Source organism: Gobius niger (genome assembly GCF_951799975.1).
Source record: "Gobius niger genome assembly, chromosome: 20".
In the NCBI taxonomy this organism is placed as follows: Eukaryota; Metazoa; Chordata; class Actinopteri; order Gobiiformes; family Gobiidae; genus Gobius; species Gobius niger.
Genome location: NC_136871.1, coordinates 7,881,495 through 7,893,992, shown reverse-complemented (window position 1 = coordinate 7,893,992; position 12,498 = coordinate 7,881,495). Strand labels below are relative to the sequence as shown.

At 40.2% G+C, this 12,498-nt stretch overlaps 1 protein-coding gene across 1 annotated transcript in view; it reads right to left on the bottom strand.

Moving 5' to 3' along the window:
* Positions 1-751: 751 nt before the first annotated feature.
* Positions 752-12,498, bottom strand: part of necab3 (N-terminal EF-hand calcium binding protein 3) — an 87,894-nt gene continuing 76,147 nt past the window's right edge. The window contains exons 10-13 of the mRNA XM_079579326.1: positions 12,354-12,466; positions 10,893-10,970; positions 8,453-8,544; positions 752-1,147 (exon numbers count right to left, since the gene is read on the bottom strand). Of these exons, the coding sequence (XP_079435452.1) occupies positions 1,113-1,147; positions 8,453-8,544; positions 10,893-10,970; positions 12,354-12,466 (318 nt within the window). The 3' untranslated portion in view covers positions 752-1,112. The remainder of the gene's footprint in view (positions 1,148-8,452; positions 8,545-10,892; positions 10,971-12,353; positions 12,467-12,498) is intronic.

Here is a 12,498-nt window from a genome sequence, read left to right as displayed (position 1 = left end):
TAATACATCAATCTGACTTATTTCAAAAACTAAAACATTCAGCACTGTTTTTTCTAAAATGTTAGATGACCACTGTTTGATGACAACTTTTCTCAAATGGTATTTTTTTTCACTAGGTCATGCCTGAAAAGTTGCCGGTTATTAAAATGTCCTTTGGCAAGACACTTCACCCACCTCGTCTGTGTATACGGAGCGTGAGTCAGTGGTTGATAGCAGTCGGAGGCAGTTTAACAGCCTTAAACTGGTTAATTGGTTAATGAACACACCACACTGGGTTGTAGCCATGGGTCATATCGCCTTTGCTCTGCCCGATCCCGTCAGATCTGGGAAGCTAAGCAGGAAGGGCCTGGTCTTTACTTGGATGGGAGATTGTTTGGGAACACCAATAATAATACATGTACATGTGTGTGTGTGAGTGGTGGTGGTCGGAGGGGCCAATGGCGCAGAGTCAGACTTGTAGCCTCTCTTCTGTCAGTCTACCCCAGGGCAGCTGAGGCTAAAGTAATAGCTTCCCACCACCAAGTGCGGAGTAAATGAACCAATGCAATATTACTATGGACTTATTTGCATCTGTTGTCCCACACTTCTGGACACTTTGCTTCACATTGCATTGCTCATTCATCCTATAGAGAAACACCGGATCACAGGTAAAACCTTCAGAAATGGTGCAGGCTCAGAACAGATGGAATAACCTGGTCATTCAGTGTAGTCAGCTGATCTACTCTCGACACAGGACTTCACTGAACAGTAACTATTCACAATGATTCTCTATTTGCTCAGTTAGTTTGTGTCAGCGTTGTTGTTGTTTGCTTGGCTGGGCGGTGTAAGTAAGCAAAGTACAATGAGCGGAATGTCGAAGGAAAAGAGTGGTCTTGCATCGCAGAGAGCTAGTCGTTTCAAGTCTATGGACAGGCAGGGCGCACATACGAATCCCCACATTAGCGGTGCGACGAGGAGAGCTTCAGAGAGACGGTGCTCGGGCGTGCTGCAGTCTCCTGGAGCCATCGGGAAAGGCTGGGTGAGATCATCCCGATGGAGAGAGTGTGAGGGTGGATGCGCATGTGTGTCTTTGACTGGGTGACGGTGTAGGCAGAGGAGGGAACATCAGGGACTCAATTGTTGTTGTTAGTCATGATCCACCAGGAAGCTACAGAAGCAAACAGAGAGAGACCGAGAGATTGAGTGAGGTCACGAAAAATAAACGTTATGACACATGGCTTCAAATCAATACCATCTCCGGCTCCGCAGAAAACATTATCAGAGTTATAAACTATCTAAACTGGGCTGCAGTACATCTAAAACCAGAACCAGGAAGTGCGATCCTATTAGTCCAGTGCTCAGGTCTCTGGCCCACCTTCCTGTCTTATCTGAAGTAAGCTACCTGAAGAAACCTGTATGTCAAGGTCAAGGTCAAGTTTACTTCTATAGCACATTTACAACAACCACGGCTGCCCAAAGTGCTTCACGACACAAACAGATGATAAAAACTATGAATACAAATACAACAAGGCGTAATAAACTTTACGTCAAAATCAAATTTAAACAAAAATACAATGGAGAAACAGTGTAACATATTAAAAAGCCTGTGTAAAGAGGTGGGTTTTAAGGGAGGACTTGAAACTGCTTAGGGTCGGGGCCAAACGGATGTTGAGGGGCAGACCGTTCCACAGTCGGGGGGCAGCAGCGGAAAAAGCTCTGTCTCCTCTGGTTTTCATGTGCGTTTTGGGCACATCCAGAAGGAGCAGGTCAGCTGAGCAAAGTGCTCTGGACGGGGCATGGACAGAGAGCAGCTCAGACAGATACAGAGGTGCTAAGCCATTTAAACATTTGAAAACAATTAAAAGAATCTTAAAATTGATTCTGTGACAGACAGGAAGCCAGTGCAGACGGGCAAGCACAGATGTGATGTGCTCACGTCGCCTGGTGCCAGTCAGCAAGCGGGCTGCTACATTTTGGACCATTTGTAGCCTCTTAATGGACGCTTTGTCCAAACCACAGTACAGAGCATTACAGTAGTCTAAACGAGTGGTAATGAGTGCATGTACTGCTTTTTCAAGTTCGTTTGGAGGAATGTAGGATTTTACTTTACTTAAAAGGCGCATCTGGAAAAAGCTAGTTTGGATAAGTGAATTAATTTGCTTGTGTAGTTTAAAAGAGCTGTCCAACATGACGCCAAGATTCCTGTGGTAAGTATATAATGAATATGTTTTGCTTTTAAAACTATCAAGAGTGTTGGAGACAGAGAGTAAAGATGCAAAGAGAGGCCAGACACGTCAAGTCTAACTATGCTTATATAGAAGAGGGTTTCAATAATCCTAGAGGTGGCGTCAGAAGAAAGTCAATGCCAGTAAGGCACATTGATTAGTGCAGCAGAAGGCTTCTGTAAGGGAAACAGACATGTGTTTGTCAGGGGCAAATAGCAGCCTAAGATGACGCCGGGCTTAGATGGAGTTTATTAATAAGGAATGCCAACAATGGGCAGCACGAGAGGTACTTGGTCGGCTGTGCAAGGGCTAGAAAAGTCTCTAGATAAGAGGGATAATACATCCTCGAAAACTGTAAAAAAAAACTTGATTATTTCCATTATTTCTTGCTGTACACTGTAGAACACATAAATATTTTTGGTGTTGTGTTGCAACCAATGGCCGCTCTGCTTTGTGCCGCTAGTCTCCCATTAGAAAGCATTGCACTTTAGACATGTTAAAAAACAACTTTAAAGCCTGAATTCTAATTTTCTAAAACTTTCTACATCTAGATATCTCGTACTAATGAGGGTCAGACTGTTTCATTGGAGCACAACGAACTACAAGTCACGCAAGGGCCAAGTCCACAGTCATCCCGCCTTTATGCCCTTTTTAGGAACATGCTTCGTCAGAGCTGGGGAGGGAGAGTCTGTAAATCCGCCATGATTTCCCCCTCGAGCGTGGTCATTGTGGCAAACGAGGAGGAGTGAGGAGGAGTCGTCTATTATTTTTTACTGTCTATGGTTGCAACGATGTATGGCATACTACATTTACAATTCATCAGAGGACAAAAAAAAAAAACCTTCCTGAGCGTCACTTTCTGAACGATTGCTTTTTTTAAGCATTTAAAATAAGGCTCGTAATCAGGTATATAAAAATCCTTCAGGAAAACCCTTCAAACTATTGTTAAGTGTAAGAATTGAAATATTTGCGCTTGTGTGCAGGGTTTCATGTGTAATGCTTTTTAATACCAATGTATGCCACAAAGACAAAAAAAATCAAAAAAATCTTGTATTTCATTTCATAAGATTTCAGGGGAATGAGGGGAATGTTCACAAATAAATTGGACACAACAGGAACCTTTGAGCAAAAGATCAAGTTTCAGTCAGAGCTGCAGCTGAATTTATTTTAATTCAGCTGCAATAATTATACTTATACTATATTATACTATATTAAAGGCAGTTTGAATGCTTTTGAATGACCTTCATTTGGGCATAATTCATACTGAATTTAAATGCTTTTCAATGCCCCGTGGAATCCCTGGTATCTTAAAAGAGCAAACTGGCTGAAAAACAAAAAATAGGGGGGAAAAAAGAGCGTCTTCCCTTCAGGGTAACACTGTATAATAACTACACCTTATTTAGCCTTAATACATGACTAACTAAGTGTGACTAACACTTAATAATACTTAACTACTAATTCATAATGAATAGTTCTTCACATACTTCACTTATTCATTGTTAAATAGTCACGCTTAAATAATGAATTGCTCATGAGGAATTTAAGGTTAAATAAGGTGTAGCTATTATAAAATGTTACCACTAACAAAATCCCTAAATACTTGGAGATACCAGTCTTCTAAACAATCCTATTTCTTCAGTCTTCGTGGGAGGGCTGTCCTACATTTCATTTATTTCTGTATTATTGATCGAGTAGACCCTGTCCTGCCCTGACACGGCGCACCATCCATCCTCCTCCTCCTCCCAATCAGTATCTGGTGCCTGCATCGAATCCTCTGCAGCCAAACTCACCGCGAGACCAGAGGCCTCCTAATGATGTCTATCCGAGCAAAGACAAATGAACATGCCGATAAAAGTGTCATACACCGGCTGCACAACTAAGATTTGATTCATCTTGAAAAAGATAAGGGACTAAAAGTAAGCACAATATCAATTTAATCAAGATCTATCAATTGTTCTGCGCAAACAAAAGTGCTCTCTCTTGGATGAATTAGTCATAACAGGATAAAAAGCTCATTTAACATATAAGTGTGTGAGTGTGTTTATGGCATGTGTCCTCGTGCAAGACTCTCATAAGGCAATGTAAAGCACTTTATATATCTTTAAATAGACTATATCCGTAAGCCTTATAATTGTCATCTTTTCTCGGAGCACACAGGCAGCAAGAGTTCAGGCCAGGCTTGAACCAACGACCTACTGTTTCAAAGGCCAAGACCATTGCACCGCACTGCCCCCGAGTGTGTGACTCCAGCTTGTTTCCTGTAATTGCCTTCAGGAGCAAAGAAAAGACTGGAAACTCAGTGTACAGGCAACAAAGAGAAACACACCACCTCACCAACTCTATTGTTATCTTCTTTTATTCTGCTATGGCTGCCGAATCTCACACCACAACACGGTTAAAATCCCAAATTCTTCCAGTAATCACCAAACGTAACCCCAAATCGCTTGGCCTTCCAACTAAAATCTCTCAGTAAATGAGCAAACCGAAGCATCACTTAAAAGCCCACGTCAAGCCCCGTCCTCGCAGTAAAGTCAACATTTTTGCATGACTGAGTGCACAAGTAAAGACCAGACAGGTACACATCAACTCATCTAAGTTAATGTAAGAGCATATGTCTTTCTATTTGATGCTCCAGGGGCAGGGGTCCCCAACTGGCGGACCTGGGTCCAGATCTGGACCTCCAAAGGCTTTAGTCAGGACCCCAAAGCCTTTTCATCCTCTCAATATACTAATTGCTAAGGCTGAATTAAAAATTAGCTAGACAATTTGAATAACATTGAAATAAGATGGTAACATTTTTGATGAATTAATCAGTTCTGCTTTGTTTGTTTGTAACTGTGTTCATGTTTTAACATTTTCAAGAGCAATGACTGCATATGTCCGGACCCTGGACAAATGTTGAAAGTTACGAAAGAAAAGTTTGCGCACCTTGAGCTGATTTAGTTGGGGACCCCTGGGCCAGCATTAAAGGAATAGTTCACCAGTTTTCCATAGTGAGATATGTTCTTACCTGAGCTTAGACGAGTTGATGCGTACCTGTCTGGTCTTTGTGCGTGCCCTCAGTCGCGCAAAACGACGCAAGATGTTGCTAGCATTTGTCTCTCCCAATGTATTCATATAGCTCCAAACGGGGTGAAGTTGGAAGCTACCACGCTCTTCCACGGGCACAGACAAAGACCAGACAGGTACGTATCAACTCGTCTCACCTTAGGTAAGAACATATCTTGGTATGGAAGAACTGTGTGCCGTCAGTCATGCAAAAAGACCAAAGATGTTTTTAGCATCGGCCTCTCCCAGTATATTCCTATAGCTCCAAACGGGGTGAAGTTAGAAGCAACCACGCTCTTCCACGGTTATGCACAAAGACCAGACAGGTACGTATCAACTCGTCTAAGCTCAGGTAAGAACATATCTCAGCATGGAAAAACTGTGAACTATTCCTTTAAAGATACTTACTTAGTTGTTTCACCTTAAATAATTGAAACAAATGAAAAAAGTAGGGAAATTTACATTAATGTTCTGTTTTCTGTTCTAGATAACAAATATTATAGTATAGGCATCGTTCAGGTATCAATATCGTAAACCAAGTATCGTTAAAGTACTGGTATTGACTTTTTCTTAATGTGACCCAGCCCTAGTCCAAAAAAAGGCTCATACCCTTAGCTCAAAACACAACAACAAACATATTTTTGATGAGGGAACAACATAGTAATATGTCTATGTAAGCTCTCAGTTGTACAGGAGTTGTCCATCTTCAATGAAGGTATTCGAGTCGTCTTCTGTACTCAGTGGGTACAAAGTGGGTACAAGCGCTGAGTACAGAAGACGACTCGAATACCTTCATTGAACATAGTAATATACAAAAATGCTCTAAAAAGTTTATTTAGCATAGTATCCACATTTTAGGTAACATTTTATGGTTAAAAAATAGAAAAATAGAAACCCTGACTGAATCCACTTTATATAGCAGGTCTATACACGCAAGCTACAGATGTGTAAGCAAACAGGCAAGTATCGTAACCAAGCAACGCTTCATCATCCCACACAGCATAGCATCATCTGCAACAAGACCAACCAATTTAAAGTCCTTGTTAGGCTTGTATCGCTTTGAGGATCGTGGTTAATCACTTAGATGTTGTTGAGAACGTAATAGAAGAGAGTGACTTGGGCGAGAGGGTGACAGCAGTGAATCATACTTCAGAGAGGAGTCAATGACGCGCCGATAAGTGAAATAATGTGCGTCAGAAGAACCACACGCTCCCTCTGTGAAGATCCAACTGGACTTCTCTCACCTCTGTGCCCTGTATCTTATCCATGTTCGTTTACACGTTCACGGCAAACATATGGGGAATAAATCAGTGACAGATACGCTCTATATTAAGATGCTACGTAGGTTTGTGCTTGTCGACAAATGGGATGGACACTGACGACAATTGGTCAGCTGTTCCTTGCTCTTTTTCCGCGGCAGAAGAAAGTCAAATTGAATGCTTTTTTTAATGTCTGAATACGATATTTAAATGCCACAAATGCAGAAAAAATTGTCCATGTTTAATTTCTTGAGTATCATCAGACACAGTAAAGACATTTGTAGAAAACTGGGAACTTTTAAGCAAAAAAATGTGCTCAATTTCAGCCAAAACTGCAACTGATTATGTTTTAGACCACAAGTTTGGTATTTTATTTTTAAGAATAAGTACAGTAATTGTAAAGCAATGTTATAATTTTCCAAGATATGTAGATTTAAAGGGACTAGACAGAGTATGTTGAAATTATGTATTTTCTACCCCGTACTTGCTCCAGCAATGTCAAAATGTGCAAAATGAGCCCAGACCTGTTCACCACAATCCTGCACTGTCACTCAAAAAGTTGTTCCTTCTGGCTGAAGTACCGTCAGGCACGAGCTTAATATAGAAACTGCAGTTACTTGTAAGACCTGAGGTGGCAGTAGCGAGTATGAAAATGACAAACTCCATGATCCCTTTAATGCCAGATTTGACATTTATGGCACAATTAATTTGATAAACTTTTAACGCTTTTTAATGCCCCATGGAAATCCTGTGCAAACTGACTTAACACAGACTTTTCCAGAAAAATTCGTAAGGTCAGCGATTTGGTCCCAGCTCCTTGAGTACTGGCATTGTGCCCTCAAGCAACACACTTCTGCCACCGTACCTTTAAGACCTTTACCTTCAAAATCGAAGTCAGGAGTAGAGAATTAGCACGTGCTGGAGAGTGGGTGCACGAGAATGAACTATTCTCAGAAACTGATAACCCCACACAAGAAAAGAAAAGAACAGAAAGTAAAAGCAGAACCTTTTGAGGTGAGAGAAATATCCATTAGTGACACAATAACAGTGACTTTTCTTTATTGTTTCTCGCGTGACTAGGGCTGGGTAGCGTTACTTTTCCCCTCCGATACCGGTGCTTTAACAATACTTTTTCCGGATACCTACACTAAATAATTTGTAATCTAGAACCAGAAAACAGAACAAAACTGCTAGTTAATTTCATGAAAGGATGTTTCCTTTCATCTTCTGGAACCGCCACCTTAACGTGGTGGAGGGGTTTGAGCACCCGAATGATCCTGGGGGCTATGTTGCCGGGGGCTTTGTGCCCCTGGTAGGGTCTCCCATGGCAAACAGGTCCTAGGTGACGGGTTAGACAAAGAGCGGGTCAGAAGCTCCCTATGAGAGACCAACAGGCCCGGTTCATCGTGAGGCCGTCCTCCCATGGACCCACCACCTGCAGGAGGAGCCATAAGGGGCTGGTGCAATGTGATTTGGGCAACTCCGACAGCTGCCCCCACGACCCGGCAACGGACAAATGGAAGAAGATGGATGGATGGATATTTCCTTTAAAATTGTTTCATTTATCTGTGCTGAAACAACCAAGCCACTTCCTTTAATGCTGTCCTTTAATGCAACAGCATCAAAACTTTATCTCTAAAGATAAAGATTTTTTTTTTCAGTGCCTGCTTTCGATACATTTCTTTTTTTGATACCACACTGATGTCGTTTAACGGAACCCCACCCCCTTATGTGTGATAAATATATGATAAACAATTCAATACTGCTCTGTGCAATGACACATTGTGCTGTCCTATTCACAGAAATAAACAAGTACATGATAATATAACCGTGCCATGTCAGTTCACTCAAATGACACAGCAAGAGCCAATGCTGCTTAAAATAAGATGATTATGTTGAACATTATTATCTTGCCTCGTCTAAGAATGAAGCTCAACAAACCTGGAAGCAACATCGTAGACACGATTTCGGCGTCCTCCAGCATATCAATGACGCAGCGCTGGAAGTCCTTACTGCTGTTGGACTGGAGATAGCTGCAGAGGCAAAAACATGAAGCAGCCAGGCGTGAGTTACTGTGGAATTGTATGCTAATTCCTGGTTATGAAATGTGCTTTTTCCTCGTCAGTGGGGATGTGAGGAAGATACTGTGTGACGTTGGGGTTATATATATATATATATATACACTACAAAAAGTAAATATCAATTATTGGCTTAAATGACTTGAACTGAGGAAATATATCTCGTTTTGAGGGGTTTTCACTCATTTAGACCTTTTTCTTGATCTGACCAAGATTATTTTGCTAGTTTGATGACATTTCAGACTGGTTCTATGGTAAAACTCGCTTGAAATAAGAAAGTAAAACTGCCAATGGGACAAGACCATTTTTCTTGCTCCATTGGCAGAGAAACGTACTTGAAATAACGGTTAAATGTATTGAAACGAGTCCGAAACATCTCAGAACAAGTGAAATAATCTAGGTCAAATGCCCAACTAAATGTTAACTAGTCAAAAGAACTAGAATTTGGATTATTATGCTCAAATTGAGACATCTAAACTAATCTAGTAAATGACTTTTTGCAGTGTATATGCTCACTGTATATGCATAAAGCCCAAAACTGAAACATTTGATGTAGCTTAAATTCAATGTGTTTCATGAAAAGCTCACAAGAGATTTGTGTTTAATTTCAAATGTATTATGACAAATAAAGCACTATACCTCACCTCACCAATTTGCTTAAGAATGCTTGGAGAGGTCGACGGATAAAGGTTTGGTCGATGCCGATATGCGCTGCTGATATTTAAATAAAAAAGTTTTGTCTATAATCCCTTGTATGAACTAAACTGTGAAATCAGTATTGCTAATGACAGCAGGGGGCGCTTTATTAGGGCTGATTAGTTCAGGACTGTCATATTTCGTAGATACTTCAGAGGGAGCTCTGTATCTCTTATGGTTCCAAAATTATAAGCAAAAGTCTGCAACATACAATACATATAATAGGAGAGCAAACTTGTGACCGATTTTCACTGCGATGTTTCTCAGCTCCTCTGAGGCCTGGGAGATATCGGTCTTTTAGCGGCAAAATATCGGCCTGATATGTGGGCCGGCTGATATATAGGTTGACCTCTATATGTAAAAATGAACTGGCAACTAGTGCGAGCCTAACATTAGCGAGCAACCTCATGTACTATTTTATCTTACCTTTCTTTATTAATGTAGACTCACTTCGTAATAAATAACTAACAATATGACATAAGAAACTAATTGCTTTTATAGAGTGAAGCATGTAGTGAAATCGCAGTGAATTATGAACTCTACGAAGATTTTTTTTTTAGTTGGAAGTTCAAACAAAATGTTTAACGTTCAAAAGTAAGAGTTTTCTCTTCTATCTTCACCTGGAAAACAAAGATATTACCTAATCTACACAGTCAGACTAAATTATTACTCTGAATCTATGTGTTTTCATATATTTCCATCAATTATTATTATTTTTTTCATTTTTAAATTTGTTTTGATTTGAAAAGTTTCAAAGTGATAGCGCCAAACTTATTTTCTTCCTTATTCACCTGCAGTGCCACTTAAAGCAGAACCAAGTAACTTTTTTGCCTTAATAAATCCTTTTCGAAGTCCCTCTGGGGCTAATGCAAGTGGAAATGGGATGATTTCAACTCCCCCCGGTGTCTCTCCACACTTGTAACTTTCCCTGTGTCCGACCCGGCAGCCCCCAATACACACTAAAGGAAAACATCTCATTACTGCTCTCCTTCTGGCTCGCATTTCTGAGGTTTATGACATGGTAAAGATAAGTCCTGATTGTATTCAGTCTACAGTTGTCTCTTTATTTGGTTTATCGCAATCAGAAGAAGCTAACAGGCTAACGGGCAAAGCTAACTGTCGGCTAGCGCCACTGTAGCAGTATTTACAGCCAAGTTTGAGCAGCAAAAAAAATATCTCCATCGTGTAATTGGGTTGTGGCACAATGTATAATACCCCTCTCTCCCTTTGTCTTTTCTGTCCGCATAGTATTTCCTCACATGGACAAGTAATGAGCAAAAAAAAAAGACGACAGCTGCAGTGGCGCTTGGAGCAAAAGTTACTTAGTTCTGCTTTAAAGACAAGACAAAGCCATTAAGTGTATATGAATCATGCTGAAAATTAAAATAGTGACCTAGGCTCTAAGAAAACCATGATTCGTGACAAGAATCCCCTGCCATATCGCCTCCCCAGCATCTAAAGATCAGGTGGTGTCAGATATCAGCGGGCGGCTTGGCTCTGTGTACTCTGTGATGGAAACGTTCCTCACCAGTGAAGACGAGCAGATGGCACTTTCACAAACACGCACACACACACACACACACACACACACACACACACACACTGACCTCATCCAGGAGAGACGATCCTGCCAGAACTCATACATTATGTAACATGACTTTCCAGGGAGCTTCTGAACGGACACGCTGAATCGACAGGAGCAAAGCAAATAAAGAAGTTCAATATTAGCAAGGATACAAGTCAAGCCCTATGGTCCAAGTGGGAAACTGTGAACATGACTGTGTTTTAGTCGCAGCGTAGAACAATCCCAGACTTTTCTCCTTTATTATATGAAACAGTGTTCATTTTGACAACATATTTTAATTTAGTTTTAGTCTCAGTCTTTTGATGAAAATATAATTCGATTTTAGTCTAGTTTTAGTCAAAAAAATATCTTCAATTTTAGTGTCGTTTTAGTCGACTAAAATTGCAAGTAAATTTAGTCGACTAAATTTCAGATGAATTTAGTCGACTTTGCATTTATAATATTCATTATAATCATATTTAATCTTGTTCCTCTGCTTCATGGAGCTGCTCCAACATGAACAAAGCTCAGCTGATCCTTTGGCAGTGAATTTACATGATATGAGGCTCTTTCAGACTGTATTAGAAGTTTGGATGATTTTAGTCTCTCCCTTTCATTTTTATTTAGTCTTATTTTAGTTGACTAAAAAATCTGGACATTTTAGTCATAGTTTTAGTATCATGAAAAACTTTTAATTTAGTTTTAGTCCAATTTTAGTCGTTGAAAATATCACTTTGACTAAAATTAAGACTAAATATTTTAGTCGACGAAATTAACACTGATATGAAACTTTACTTTACAGAGTGATGGCCAAAGGGTTCAAACTGCTTCATATAGTGTGTTTTAAAGTTGACCAAAGGTTTCATGTCGTTTTGGTTTAGTTTAGTTTTGTTAGTTTGTTTCAACGGGGACAATGTGCAAAAACATAAATAAAAGATGTTTTGCACCAGATTTAGCTTGAGCTAGTTTCCATCTGCAGTCCCTGAGCAGGTGAGTAATTAAAGATCTATTCGCTGTTTTTGTTTGTAAAATGTGGGAGTAAAAAACCTGCTTTTTGGCATCTACGCTTTGATATTTTACATTTTACGTCTTAAAATCTATATAAAAAAGAACGCTTTATCCCTTCAAATTATACTAAAAATACAAGGCGCATGCAAGCAAATTGACGCTATAGTTTGAGTGCAGGATGGCTCAGAATGGGTTTTGTTGGTGTGGTGGTTTATGGACTTTAAATATGCAGAATATACAGAAAAATCAAAGTTAATGGTCACGCAAAGATATGATCGATTGATACTTCACCACTTTGTTTTTGACGAGGGAACAACATGATAAAATGGCCTAAAGCTAACAAAACATCAATAAGCCGACAAACTTATAGCAGTTTTGAAAGTCTTTCTGAGTCATGCTGACAGTGTGCCCAAGAGGGCGTTTCTTAATCGTCTTCGTTGCCACAGAAACTGTTATTTATGATGCAGCACATAGGGATAATGAGCAGGACACTCACTGCAGGTTGTCGTCGTGGGCCGCGGTGGCGCCGAGGTAACTCTTCACAACCATGTGAAACTTGTCCATATCGCCTTCAATCACTGACATCTGTCTCTGAACCAGCAGGATGTTCTGTGGGCACAAGCAGAACACATTAGCCAAAG